General features: G+C 38.1%; 3 protein-coding genes across 4 annotated transcripts in view; 2 read left to right on the top strand and 1 right to left on the bottom strand.

Moving 5' to 3' along the window:
- Positions 1-8,534, top strand: part of LOC103131290 (CD276 antigen-like) — a 42,717-nt gene extending 34,183 nt beyond the window's left edge. Inside the window, exons 4-7 of one of the 2 annotated variants that reach the window (XM_016666552.1) lie at positions 32-149; positions 6,552-6,727; positions 7,612-7,717; positions 7,890-8,534. In XM_016666552.1, the coding sequence (XP_016522038.1) occupies positions 32-149; positions 6,552-6,727; positions 7,612-7,717; positions 7,890-7,899 (410 nt within the window). In that variant the 3' untranslated portion in view covers positions 7,900-8,534. Of the gene's footprint in view, positions 1-31; positions 150-6,551; positions 6,728-7,611; positions 7,838-7,889 lie in introns of those variants that run through there. The other variant, XM_016666551.1, reaches the window with a different exon arrangement.
- LOC107834741 (programmed cell death 1 ligand 1-like) lies at positions 5,063-6,036 on the top strand. Its single transcript, XM_016666553.1, has 2 exons — positions 5,063-5,601; positions 5,673-6,036. The coding sequence occupies exons 1-2, from the start codon at positions 5,088-5,090 to the stop codon at positions 6,014-6,016; spliced, it is 858 nt and encodes a 285-aa protein (XP_016522039.1). The 5' UTR covers positions 5,063-5,087; the 3' UTR covers positions 6,017-6,036.
- A 66-nt stretch (positions 8,535-8,600) lies between the features above and the next one.
- LOC103131291 (frizzled-7-A-like) lies at positions 8,601-10,996 on the bottom strand. Its single transcript, XM_007542899.2, has one exon. The coding sequence runs from the start codon at positions 10,648-10,650 to the stop codon at positions 8,989-8,991; it is 1,662 nt and encodes a 553-aa protein (XP_007542961.1). The 5' UTR covers positions 10,651-10,996; the 3' UTR covers positions 8,601-8,988.
- Between the last annotated feature and the right edge of the window lie 4,003 nt (positions 10,997-14,999).

Here is a 14,999-nt window from a genome sequence, read left to right as displayed (position 1 = left end):
CCACTGCTCTTTGGCTCTAAGTGCCAAAGAGCAGTGGCCCACGCCCCCTACAGGACAACAACCCTCCACTGCTCTGACTCCAACTGGTCTGCAGCCAGCCTGGTCTGGAGGTTCAACGATCAGATCATCCTGAGTCAGACGGAGCCCAGAGGAATGAGCTGCACAGTGGAGCAGTGGGTAGAAATGTTGCCTCCCAGCAGGAAGGTTCTGGGTTCTCCTGGCCATCGTTGGGTTTTTCCTGGGCACTCCAGCTTCCTCCCACTGCCCAGAAACATGAGGTGTGTGTGTGTGTGTGTGTGTGTGTATGTGTGTGCGTGTGTGTGTGTGGTTGCCCTGTACTGTGATGAACTGCTGACCTAAACCAAAGTTTTCTTTATACCATGTCAGTATTAAACCAGTTTGGTTTGAAAAGGAAAACTTAACATGTTTTATATTTTAAAAACATTTAAACATTTCAACATTATGAGTAAAAAAAAACTTGCAGCTTGTTTACAAAGTTACATTAAATTCACTGATTCAATTTATACCCAAAACCACAATCTTTGTAAAATAGTTGAAGTTTATATAATTTGTTGAATTATTTTCTTTTCCTGAAATGTTGTGATTATTTTCTCATTAATGTGTTTTAATATCGAGTTGTTTTGTCCTGACTGAAGATTTGATGAATGTGGTTCTCAATTTGGAACAAATGATCGACTCTGGAAACAGAAATATTGTAAATATTTTTCTGTAATTATCCTGTAAATGTAATTTGATCTGTTGCTTTAAATAAAGTTTATTTTTCTTCATCTCTGCTGTTTTATTCACTGCAGTAAAAATCAAACTTTCAGTTTGAAGTGCAGACCAGCAGGATTCAACGCAGATAAATGTTTTAAATCATTTTCCTTTTTCAAATAAATTTTAAAACATTTTGTCTTTTATCATCAACACATTTCTACTGCAGGTCAGTTATTAACTCACCAACCAAAGAGACCAAACTTCATGTCAGGACCAGTTTGAAGCAGAAAACAAAGTTTCAGGATTTTCACTTTCATCCAAACAGATCATCTTATTTACGCTGCAGGACGTTTTTCTACCGCCTGCAGGCGACAAACCAGGCATGATGTTCAAACAGGAACTGAACCAGGAGGAACCAGATGAAGAAAAGAGAAGAACTGGTTTCATATCTGATGTGAAGATCCGTTTGTTCATCAGATCCACATGTTGGAGCTGGAAATTCAGCAGAAGTTTTGTTTTGATTCTGATTATTGTTTTTCTCACTAAAACCAAACTTCCTCAGCTGCACACTGAAAAAAATGACTTCTTGGTTCAGTTATTGTTTAAATTTTACAACTAATTATTTTATCTTTATTTTAAAATGGCACATTATATTTATTGTGTTACTTTGAATGAGTTTGTCATTTTATAAACTTAATCTGTCACACCAGGTATTCTGAACTATTTTAATACATTTCTAATTTAATAAATACATAAAATGTGATTATGCAGCAGGAGGGAACCTGATGCAACAGGTTTATGTCCAATAACATTTTATTTGCTAAGTAAGAGAACATTTTGTGTGAATGTGTAAGTAAAATTAAAAAACAACTTACTGAGTAAAATTAATTCAGACTTTTTCAAGTGAAAATTATAAAACATTTCTGAGTGCAACGTAAATGTCACTCCAGATTAACTGGAGCAGTTATTTATGTTTGATGTTCATCTTAAAGAATCATTCATTCAATAACCTGATGGCTAAAAAAATGAATCAAGATTCAAGATTTATTTTCTAAAATCATTGCATTTAGTTTTTAGTTTCGGCTAATAAAAATAAATCTGTTTTAAAATGTAACAGATCAAACAGTTTCTGAGCTGAGCTTCTGTTTCTGTTTGCAGAGCGACGAGGAAACAAACGTCACACAGCAGATGATTGTTGACTCAACTCAGTTTGTCCTCTATGGCTTCCCATAAGGAAACTTATATGCAAACATGTCATATATTTGATATTGATCAGGAAAAACCAGTCAGTCCTCGGGGACAAACTGTCTCTTCCCGTTGAATCTGGTTCATTTGTTCCAATCAGGTCTTTGTGTCTGATGACATGAAGCTGGAAAATGTTGAGCTGCTCCGGATTTCTGCTGAATCTGCTGTTTCTGTGGCTGAAGGCCGTTTGGTCTGCAGGTCAGTAAACGATTCACTGATGGAGAAATATGATGCAGGTTTCTAGAAGAGCTCACCAACCTGTAATTCATCATTATGAAGTCTTAGCTGACATGTTTGTTTTCAGTTAAATGTCTAAATGAGTTTTCTGATATAAACTGAACTTAACCTGAATTTGTGACACAAACAGGAACAATAGACCTGATTTTACATTGTTTTACTGATCATTAATCTGACCCTGTTTAAGTTCCTGATAGGGCCAATAATTACAAATCTACACTACAGCCAGTAACAAACAGAGCAAAATCAATAATCAATAAGTTCAGATGTTTAACAGGCTATTTGTAAAATCCAAGTTATTCAAATTAATTTCCATAGTAAAACTACAGACAGCTCTAATTCTTTAGTCTTAAATAAACAATTACCAGAAAATATTCAAGAATTGTTTAATATTAAGGATAATTTTTATCTGTCAAGAATTAAATCAGTTTAAAATATTTAAATTCAGAGTTAAAGCTTCTGTGTATCAGTAAAGATGTGAATAATTTTATATTTAACATAAACTGTTTATCATATGAACATTTTCTTATTGCTGAATATAATATATAATAATATTAGTAAATTATTGTTGGCGTTTTTTATTGATGCTAGTTTGTTTGTTTGGTGAAATTTAAACAAATAATAATTGTTCATCCATGTAACTAAAGTTAAATAGATAATATAAAATATGAGTTTAGTTGTTTTATGTCTGAATTATACATGTAATAAATGTGATATTATTTAGGTGGTTAAAGGGTTGAAGCATTAAGTTTATTCTTCCACACACAGAAATGAATTTATAAAAATAAACATTTTGATGTTATGTTTTGTTATGTAATATTTTATGAACATATTCAAAACAAACATTTGACTCATTGCTGTCAGATCATGTTTAGTTTTTATCACAATATTTATGTAACTGAATTAATTAACATTTAGTTAAAATCTGATTTATTTTCTGCAGCTCTGCTTCTCTCTAAAAATAAAATCTTAACTGGTGTCCAAACTTTTTGTACATGAACCAAAATATTCAACTCAGAATTAGTTATTAAATATTTTTATAAAATAAATTACCTGCTTAACAATAAACAAAGCATTTATTTTTTAAAATAAAGATTTATTTTTTGTTAGCAGGACAGGTTTGTGTCTTTCTTAAATTTATGCAGTTGGGGCCAAATAAATTTATATTCATTTAATCTCCTGATAATATCATGAAGAGATAAAAAGATCATTTTATTAATATGTTTATTATAATAACAGCCCTTTGATCTTAAAAGGCTTCAAAACTTTAGATTTGGTAACTACATATGAAACACCAGGTTATTCTGTATGTTTAATCACTAGAATACGAATAAATAATGATCAGTTATTGAGTAAATATGATCATTTATCTGTTTCAGACGGTTATTGTTTCAGAATCTCCTCGGTTCGTCTCCGGATGTTTGGTCTGTTTTCATCCAGAACAGATGAAATATTATCCTGACGTCAGACATGCACCTGTCTGACATTATTGATTATTGTTTAATCAATAAGAAAAGATTCAACACATTAAGATGAAGCTGAGGCTCTATTTAAGATTTATTTAGTGGTTTGGATTCAAAAATCTCCAATCCTTCCTAAACTTAGAAGGTAAAACGAACAGGTTCCTTTCTCTCCCTTCCTGGAACGAACAGGTTCCTTTCNAACGAACAGGTTCCTTTCTCTCCCTTCCTGGAACGAACAGGTTCCTTTCAGGTGTTCAAAGATTCTCTTCTCAGAACTTCCTGACACTTTACTTTGTTTGACTTTCTCAGAAGCGTACAGGATTCCTTCTGCATCTTATTTTCTTAAAGATTACTTTGCCACTTCCAAGAACTGGACATTTTGAAACGTGAAACATTTCATTTCATTGTCAAGCTTCCATTTTTCCCTCAAAGCCACAGGAACTACAAGTTACCTTTCTTTCTGGAACTCACCTCTAAAGTAGCATTTCAGAACTTAAACATTATTTTAATAAATTTACTGAACACCTGAATTCATATTTTCACACAGAAATGTTGAGATTAAACTCCAGTTCAGGTCCAAATTAAAAGCTAACCAGGTTAGCATCCTGGGAAAGCCCCAGTTTGACTTCCTGACAGTTAAATGACGACACACAGTCAGATCAGATCAAACTCATTCCTGTAGGACGTTTTAAAACAACCACAGCTGAAAAAGATTTGATCCAAGTTACGTAGTTTAAAGGTGTTTTTACCAAATATCATAAAAATGTCTGTGAACTTTGAAAAACATTAAAATATATCTCTAATTGTTCTGTACATAGAAATAATTTAGGTGACCTTAACTGACCTACATCAGGAACATTTCAGTCTGATTTAAGTTTTTTTATAGATGATAAAAATAAATGTATGAAACACTAATTTATAGTTTCTTACATTTGTTTATTTTTTCATATCTTTATTCAGAATTCTTTACTATTATCCTTGTCAATAAATTATTTTCATGCTTTATATTTAATATTTTTATTTAATTATTGTTATTAACACAATAAGATCTGATGTATCTAATATTTAATGTTGCTGATTCAGCATGTTTTTGCTCTTCAGCAGTTTTCTAATATTTAACTTCAAAAACTCAAAAGTATTTTTCTGGTTTAAATATCTTGAGCACTAGAAATAAAACAAAACTAAAAAAATATTCAATAATATTTTTATTTATCTTGGGAAAACATCTGTGCAGTGGAACTAATAGTTTTTCATCAACATTAAGGTTTTATTTATTCGTGTTTGTTTCTTTAAATGTTAGTTTTGTCGTATTTTAAGTGAACCAAAATATTTACACTAGAAACTAGACAAAGTGCTTGTTAAGACTTTGTGTTTTTGCAGTGTATATCATGTTTTCTTTGTATTTAAGTGTTTTGACATGTTCTAATGTGTTTTTCTATCATTTATTTGTTTTATTTAGTTGTAGAGTTTAGTTTCATGTCTCCATGTTGCGTTTCAGACGTCGATGTTTCCTGTGTCTACATGGAGAGCTGCGTCCTGCCGTGTCGCTTCCACAGCAGCAGAGAGATCCACATCCACTGGGTTCAGCTGAAGGCCCGGCCGGTTCTGGTCCGCTCATTTCACAGCAATCAGAGTCAGCAGGACCAGCAGGTCCAGGACCAGGACCAGCCGGGTCAGCAGGACCAGCAGGGTCAGCCGGGTCAGCAGGACCAACCGGGTCAGCAGGACCAGCCGGGTCAGCAGGACCAGCAGGGTCAGCAGGACCAGGACCAGGACCAGCGCTTCAGAGGCAGAGCGTCTCTCTTCTGGGATCAGATCTCCAGAGGAAACGCCTCTCTGCTGCTGAGAGGGGTCAAAGTTCAGGACGAGGGGCGATATGAGTGCTTCACCAGCAGCTCTGCTGCTAACAGTCACTCATTCATCAACCTGATGGTGGACGGTAGGAGAAACGCTTACTGCTGCAGAAAACATTCACATTTCCTCACTTTTCTCTTTCCTTTTTTCTCGCAGCTCCGGTCACTGAACTGAAAATCGAAGCGACGGGGAACAGGATGAGCTGCAGCTCAGAGGGGATCTACCCCAGTCCGGAGCACAGCTGGTCCTTCAGGGCTTCGTCCAACACCAGCGTCCAGAGCGCCATCAGAGTGAGCCGCACCGCAGAGCAGCGCTACGACATCAACAGCTCCCTGACGCTGTCGGAGGGCGTTTCCTTCCTGACCTTCAGCTGCAGCTTCAGCACCAGGAGGAGCAGCAGGAAGGTCACCGTCTTCACACCAGGTCATCTGACTGCAAAAACACCAAATATTAGCAAGAATTTATGTCTATTTTTAGTGCCAACATCTCAGCACACCTGAAATAAGGCAAAATATTAATTATAAGTATCTTTTCAACAAGATATAGCAACTCGTTTATGTAAATAATTCCTTAATATAGTTCCACTTACAGATTGTTTTACCTATAACTCTGGGAAAATATCTTGTAATAAGTGTATAACAATTACTTTTTAATCAATATTAAGGAAAACAAAACTAACTTACAAGCAACTTTACAGCAAAATATAGGAACTTATTTCAGGTCAAAAGTTCCTTAATATTGATTGAGAAAAGCTCCATTTCCACTGGCAGATTCTTTCATTTACATTAAGACATCTTTCTTTTATTTGCACTAAAACTAGATAAAAATACATTGACATATTTTGTGTTTTTACAGTGTAAATTTGCACACCTGATTTTTTTAAGATGCCTTCATGTGTTGCGTCCTGGTTTTAGTTTCTGTCAGCGTGCCGGAAGCGGAAGTGACCATCAACTGCTCGGCCTGGAACCTGACCGTGACGCGGCTCGTTTGGAGGTTCAACGGCAGCCAGATCGTCCTGAGCAGGAACCGGACGGACGGCGGCCACAGCGTGACGGAGGCCTGGAGGAAACACGTGAAGGCCGTGACGGCGTCGGGCGGCCTGACGCTGCGGGGTCTGACGGCCCAGCAGGAGGGGCTGTACAGCTGCGAGATGAGCAACGAGGAGGAGGCGGTGATCAGCGGCACGATGCTGAACATGCAGAAACACCCGGGTGGGTACGAACCCAACCTGGCAACCCAACCTGGCAACCCAGGAAACACGGAATCACTTTAAAAACGGCGAATAAAACAAACTGAGCGAATTAATGAAGGTCACTGTGAACATAACAGGTCACACAGGCTCAGATGTTTACATACACCCCACTAATATTACAATTCTTCAAAAACCTTCAAATTGAATAAATTTAAATTTATTAAATTTAGTTAAGTGACGTTAACTCAAATCCAAATGAACTGAAGCAAATGTAACTGGAATAATTAAATTGACTTGAACTGAATTAAATTAAATTACACTGAATTGAATTAAAATATATTGAGTTCAGTTAATTGAGTTTAACTGAAGTAAATTAAGTTTAATTAAATTAAACTGAATAAATCAAATCGAAAAGTTTGTCAGGATTTATGCTGAAAATCCTTCAAATTTGGCCAAAATTAAAACTTTTCATCTGCAGTAACTCAACAGGAAATAAAACAGCAGCATCATATAATATGAATATAATTTACAAACAGCAATTAAAACATAAATATAACCAGCAGACTGACTGAGGACAATAATCAAACTGAATAATAAACAAAGGAGAAAAATGCTAAAAATACCAACATATAGTAAAAATATTCAAGCTATAATTAAATATTCACATGAGAAAATGTGAATGTTTCATATTTATGATGCAGATAAAAATATTTACTGTTATGGTGCCAATCCAATTACATATTCGTCATAGTAATGATGAGGGTATGTAAACTTCTGACCACAAACGGTTCTTCTGTGACAGAGAGGTCTCCTCCAAACCGCTGTAATACTGACTGCTACAGTCTTTAGAAGCTTGTCTTCAGAGCTAAAGCTTTTACTTTGAAAGGGTTTTTGTTGGTTTAGTTCCAGGTTCTTCCTGGGTTCCTGCTGCTGTCGGCGCTGCAGCTGCTGTGGCTTCACTCACAGGAACATCTGCCTTCCTGCTGCTGCGCTTCCTCAAATCACAAAGGTCATTTCACTCATCATGCTGTGATGTCAACGTTCAATAAACATGCAAAATTTACTTTTTAACATTCATTGTACTTATTCTAATCATTAGAAATGTTACACAGAAATGTGGGAATATGTAAGAATCATTTAAAGTTAGACGTTTTGCTGTCTCCCATTCTTCGCCTCTCCAGGACAGTTTAGGAAGCAGCAGCAGCTCCTGACGTTCCTGCTGCTCCTCTGAGGAGGAAAACATTTTATCTCCCAACCGGGAGGTAAAACCCATCGGCCGGTGGAGCAAACAGAAAAACTCCAACCTCAGCACCAAAACCAGACGGAGAACAAAGATGTCTGGGATTTTAATCTTCATGTGAAAAACTGCTGGAAACGTGACGATAGACTGACTGATCGTCCTTCTGTCTGCTCCAAACTCATCGGTTCCCTGTAGATTTAAGTTTTTATTGTCTGTTTCTGTAAATAAACTTTTGGATAAAACAAACCTGGGAATCACATGACCTGAGCTCTGTTTTTACAAAAGATGTCAAACAAACTGGAACATTTAGAGTCGATTGATTCAGAGGAGCCTGTTCAGCCAAACCCTGATTTAATTCATATAAACGGATCATTTTAAAGGAGAAGGTTGTTTTAAACGTTGAAAAAATCTGAGAGAAGAAAAGAAGAAAATCTTACAGTCATTTTTGTTGAGTTTCTGGTGAAAACATTGTTTAACACATAAAACCACAGAATAACTTTTATTGTCATTGTGCACAAAATAAAGCACAACCCAATTTAAAAGTAGCAACTCTCAAAGACGTGTCAAACAACTGAATAAAATAATATTCAGTTTTATATCTCAAATATAAAAAATACAGTAGAAACACAGAGAAACAACTGGGATGATAAGGAAAAATAAATCAGGTTTTAAACAAATTATCTGTTCAGGATGACAACAGCTGGGAGAAACTTTTTATATATATTTATATACTCAAATAAAACAAAACAAACTTATTAATAACTTGAATAAATTATAGGAGCTTGTATTATGTCAGTAATGAAAAAGTATTTGTTACAAGTGAAATAATCTGCCAGGATATACAATGTATACTTTTCCATCAGTATTAAGGAATATCAAGTCAATCTGGGTGAAAAGTTACTTCTAAGTTATTTTGGGTTTTATTGAGATATTTGAACTAAAAACTGGACCAAAATATTTGGTAATATTTTGTGTTTTTTCAGTGTAAAATTGAGTAAAAATAAAACCTCCCTCCCTCAGTTCGTTCGGGTTCGGTAGATTCACTTTGGGTTCCTGCCGGTTTGGTTCCGGTCCCGGAAGCTTCGCCTCCACGCCGCCGCCTCTCCGTTCATGGAAAAGCGGCGCCACGTCTGCAGCGTCTTCCCGGACCAGACCCAGAATCCAGACCCGATCCCCACCGTGAAGGTCGTCAGGTACTTGATCATGAAGACCGTGAAGTTCGGCGAGGCCGGCGGTGAGTTTCGGGTCGGGCATGGAGTAGCGAAGTGTTTGCAGGTCTGCGTCCGCCAGGTGGCGTCCCACTGCGGCCGGAACGCCTGTTCATACAGCAGGCAGGCGATGGCGATGGCTTTGGAGGCCGTGTAGACCGAGCCGAAGACGCCGATCCGCACCATCAGCCTCTCCAGCTTCTCCGTCTCGGTGCCGTTGTGCTTCATGATGGACCGAACCCGGATCAGCGACACGAAGCCGGCCAGCAGGAAGGAGGCGCCGATGAGGAGGGAGACGGAGAGCGGAGCCAGGATGAAGCCCTGCAGGCCCTCCAGGCTGTGGACTCCCACAGAGCAGACGCCGCTGAGCAGGTCGCCCTCCACCCGGCCCACCGCCAGCACCAGGACGGTCTTCAGCGCCGGAACCACCCAGGCTGCCAGGTGGAAGTACTGAGAGCCGGCCTGGATGGCCTCATGGCCCCACTTCATCCCGGCGGACAGGAACCAGCTGAGGCCCAGGACGACCCACCACATGGAGCCGGACATGCTGAAGAAGTAGAGGACGACGAACAGGACAGTGCAGACGTCCTTCTCCGTCCCTTGGACCACCAGCCGGTACCCCTCCTTCCTGAACCGGGCCACACACACCGCCTTGTCCTCCAGCAGGAAGGCGGCGCTGTAGGCCAGCCCCACCATGAAGGAGCAGCCAGACAGGAAGATGATGGGTCGCTCCGGGTAGACGAACCTCCTTCTGTCCAGTAAATACGTCAGGATGGTGAAGAGCGTGCTGACGCAGCACAAAATGGACCAGAACCCGACCCAGACCCGGCTGAACTTTAGTTCCTCCTGGCTGAAGTGCATCAGTCCGCCGGGTTTGTCGGACTCGCAGGGGGCGCCGCAGTCTTCCTCCCCCAGGAAGCGGTAGCTGAGGCGGGACGGAACCTGGAGCTGCGGGGGGCAGGAGAACCGCTGGCCGCTCCAGAGGAACGGAGGCCGGGCGGTCGGGTTCGGCTCGGCCGGACCTGCAGAATCGCTCCTGTTCTGACCCACGCAGATCTCTCCGGCTCCGTGGGGCGGGAAGTTCTGGCAGCGCAGCCGGTCCGGCCACTGGAAGCCGAACTTGTTCATGAGCTCCTCGCAGCCGTTCCGGGCCTGTTCGCACAGAGACCTGCAGGGCGGGATGGCCCGGTCCAACACCGTGCACACCGGCGCGTACATGGTGCACAGGAAGAACCGCAGCTCCGCCGAGCACTGGACCTGGACCAGAGGGTAGAACTGGTGGACCTCCAGCCCCGCGTCCTCCTGGTTGCTGTGACCCAGCAGGTTGGGCATGATGGTCCGGTTGTAGGCGATGTCGGTGCAGAGCGGGATGGAGATGGGCTGGCAGAAGCCGGGCTCCAGAACCGAATTCCCGTCTTCATGCTGAGCCGAACCGGGCGGGATGAGGAGAATCAGGCAGAAGGTGGACCTCCAGAACCAGCTGCAGGTTCTCATCACAGGTGTGTATTAATGTTCAGAGATGAGAAGAGAAGGAGAGACTTTCAGAGACCTGAGACCTGCAGCCGGTTTCCCTGGTTTCATCCTGAATTCAAACGTCCAGATTTCAGCTGCCGCTTCTTCCACTCAGCAGGGGGTCCGGTGCCGCTCCATCCTCCAATCAGAAGCTGTCTCTTCTCTGATTGGTCCATGCAGACATGGAGGTGAGGCGTTTCAGGTTTTTCCTGCAGAAAAATCCTGAACTTGTTTCCACACAAAGTTACTGGAATCATGTCCAGTACTATGAATTATTTTGAGACAGCAGCTGTCACTGAGAGAAAAAATGATCTAATATTAGTTTTATTTCACTACTAATGATTTTATGTAATTTATTTATAAATATTTGGAAAACATTGGGTTTTGCAAATAACCCCTTTTTTTCTTAATATTAATTTTCAGGTGTCCAAACCAGTTGAGAAGAATAATTTCTCAAAATATTAACAAAAGATGAACTAACCTTTTTTTTGTAAAATAAAAGTAATTTAATATAAATATATATAAACTGTAGAAGTTTATCCATAATAAACTGGATAAACTTCAGTTTATTGTGGATAATAAACTGTGATTTGATGGAGGGAAAAAAAAGACAATAATAAACTGTTTGCTATCATATAAACAATTAAAGCCAACAATAATTTAAAAGAAAATAGCACAAAAAAAGAGAAAATAAATCCCTTTTCCAGACGTTGATCTGAAATAAAAATCTAATGTTTTCACACCGGAATTAAACCATAAATAAAAGATAAACTCCTTTTTGGTTCAGTTTTTAAATAATCTTTTTTTATTAAAATTAAAATTCCTCTGTTTTTATTTGACTGTAGAAAATATGAGGATTTTCTGTTCAGAAATATATTATTATTTCTGCTGTATTTCCACATATAAATCATATTAATATTTGAACATAAACAATACATTTACATTTTTAAAATAAAGAAATGTGTAGAAAACTAAAATAAAAAACAGTTTTAAAAAATAAAATGCATCAGAGAAACATTAAACATTTTTATTTTTAATCTTTGTTTCTGCTGATAAGGAGGAACAGGACGAACCGCCTCTCCTCTGCACACCTTCATCTCCTTAAACTCATTTTTATTATCAAAATTAATCTGAGTTTTAATACAGACTGGATTCTGTTGGATGTTGAGGAACTTTAGGTTTAGATTTTTTTGTCCAAATAAACAAAAAGAAGAGCAGGAAAAAGAAAACTGTTGTTTAAAATAAAATTAGCATCTCAAAGTTCTCAACTCTAACAGCTCAGATGCTGAAAATCAAAGACTTCAGAGCGTTTTGGTTTATTAATTACTTCAGTCATTGATGCATTTTCTCCCCAGAAACTCAGAAAAACACAAACAGATTAAAATATTCACCAAACTTGTTTGGTCTCTTTCATCTCTGCGATCAATCAAACGTCGTCAGTAGGTCTGATTTTCTGTCAGTCACAAGGATCTAAGAGTTGTGCTGCCAGATGGAGAATTATACATTTATTATGCATGAACTGTTCAAAACAAAAGAGCAGAGAACTTCTGGAACTTTTGTTTTTTAGCACAAACATGAACATTTGACTCCTTTGATAAACAAAAACTACAAAGAAATGAGAGAAAACTGATTAATTACAAAATCAGTTGTTACAAACAGAAGGTTGAATGTGAGAGAGAGAGAAATGTTTTTACTCTGGAGATTAGAAATATCACAACAAATAAAACTAAACATAAATGCTACAGAGGTCTGAGGAACAAAACTTTTAAACTTTTTTCAGAAAACTCCTAGGATTATCTGAAAATAATGAATTAGTGACCAAAGTTCAGAAATAAATGCATCATTAACTCGCCCTTATTTCTCCACATGGAGACGAACACGGAGCATTTTCGTAAATGATTTTTTAAAAAGTGTCCATAAAACAGGATAACTGAAAACACTGTAGTACACACGCCAGACCATTTGGTGGCGCTGTAACACTGCCACAGAACAGCACTACCAACACCGGACAACACAAAACGGCGCCATGTTTATTTGTGAGATTGAGGGAAACATGTGAGTTTCAGAGAGACGCAAAAAGATTAAAAGGTTTTAAAAACGCAGCTTGTGTGCAAATAAAAACATGAAACCAGTTTTTTTTAAATTTTCCAGTCAGGGACTCTGTTTCATAAATGGTCGTTGCTGAACTCTGAAAATGCTCAGCGTTGGCAACAAAAACCTTTACAGATGATCCTAAAATGGTGTCGTCAGGCCCTGAGGCTGACATCTGTTTTTACTCACTGGGTTCAAGATTCATGGATTAAAACACAGCAGGTGTCATCATTTCAACTAAAGACACATCTAACAGAGTGAGAACATGCATAAATAAATACATTTGGTCCAAGTTGTTTCTCCACAAGGAAGCAACGTTTATCATTATCATACAAACTGGAGTCTGTAGTTTTAACGTGTTTTAAATTACAATATCTTTTTATTTTAGTGAGAATTAGACAAAGTTTTATTTAGGAGTTAGGAAGATCTGTCATGATTTGTGTTGGTAGATTTGGACCCGACTGAAGAACTTCTTTATTTAGAAAAAAGAAAACAAACCTAATGAGACGAGAGGAAAATGAAGAACAGCGGAAAGTATTTTCACCAAAACCCTCAAGGAAACGAGACCCAGAAAGACGACCAAAGGATCTGGAAAGGAAACAAGAGAGTCAAGGAGTATTTAGACTCAGGAGGCTGATTATTGAAACCAGGACATAAACCAGGGCAGCAGAGGGAGGATAATGACTTTGGGATCAGGGAAACTCAATAATTATAATTATATTGTAAGATAAAGTAGAGAAACACAAAACTAAACACCAAAATGATTAAAACTCCAATCAGATTGTTTTTTCCTGCAACATGAACAGATCAGTTCAAATGGACTCATCACTGATAACTTCATTTACTCATCCAGTATTTATTAGGAAATGTGAAATGAGAGGCACCTTCAGACTGCCGTCAAGTATTTAAAAAAGTTTGACTGAATTAGTAACTTTGCACTGAAAGACTGAAACTGCAAACTTAAACTCAGTGAGGCAAAAACTCTGCAGTCTGAAGGGAACTTTAATAAATCATCTGCATTTATTCATGAAGCCGTTCAGAGACAAACATGCTCATTAATCTGCTGAATGCTAATGAATGCTAACAGGAAGTCCAGCGGGACCACAGAGCAGATTTACATCCAGGAACATCCGGCAGCGTTTTGTCTGTCTGCGTCTGCAGGGATTGTTTTGCCCCTCAGCTTGTCTGCTCAGGCTCAGGCTGCAGAAAACTTTAAAATAAATGTTTGGAGGCTCACATGTCTCATGTGTTCATGCAACTTGAATTATTTCCTAATTTTCCTTGTTTCAGCTGCTAACTGCACATTTTATATTCTAGACAACCTTTACAACTCAAAAAGTCATTTTTGCCTTCAGTCCAGCAAAATAAAACTCTTATGGAGGCATTAATGTTACACAGTCTGTTGGGGAAAAAGACAATTTATCATTTTGATCAACATGCAACAGGAAATGTTGACATTCTCAAAGAAGAACCATTTAATTCCAATTTTGTGGGTTTTAAAAAATAAAAGCATAAATCTTTTGCAAAAGCAGGATGGATACATTTTCTTCAGTGGGATTTTGTGGATATTTTGAGAAAAAATATAATAAAACTAGTTTTTACTATTAAAACTTCAGGTGAAAACATGTTGCTGTCTTAGTGTCATTTTGTTGTGGAAATTCAACTCAATTATTCCATGACAAAAATGACTAAAACCAACATTTTTAAAATGTATGCATATTTAAAAATATTAGCTGGTTCTTTATTATTTTCATATAAGTTAATAAAAGTCATTGGGGAAGATAAAACTGAGTTCTAGTGGATTATTACAATAACATTGGACACAAATTAGTTTCTCCTTCGGCAAAAGATTCAACAATTTCATTTTAACTTTTAATAATAGACGTTCTAATTAACTCAGGAAAGTAACATTTAAATGAAAAATATTCCAGCTAAATGCATTTTGAGCTGTTTTTATGGGTGATAAATATTATGTTGCTGATGTCATTATGATCCTGACTTTTGGATAATTCTCTCTATTGAATATGCTTTGTGTTTATTTTTGTCATTTATCTAAAATGATTTATAATGTGGCAAATGTTTGTGTTTTAGCAATAAAGGTAATTTCTCATTTTTGTATGTAAAAACACAAACTAAGATTCAGTGGAAATGCTTTGACCAGCTGAGTTCAGTCGGGTTTAAAGAGCCAGAACCTTTTCGGTCAGTGAGAATGTGGAGGTTTGTTCTGAACAGAGGGATCA

This window comes from Poecilia formosa, unplaced genomic scaffold (assembly GCF_000485575.1).
Source record: "Poecilia formosa unplaced genomic scaffold, Poecilia_formosa-5.1.2 Scaffold740, whole genome shotgun sequence".
Lineage (NCBI taxonomy): Eukaryota > Metazoa > Chordata > Actinopteri > Cyprinodontiformes > Poeciliidae > Poecilia > Poecilia formosa.
Note: the sequence above shows the minus strand (reverse complement) of the source record. Positions and strands in the feature narration are given on the sequence as shown.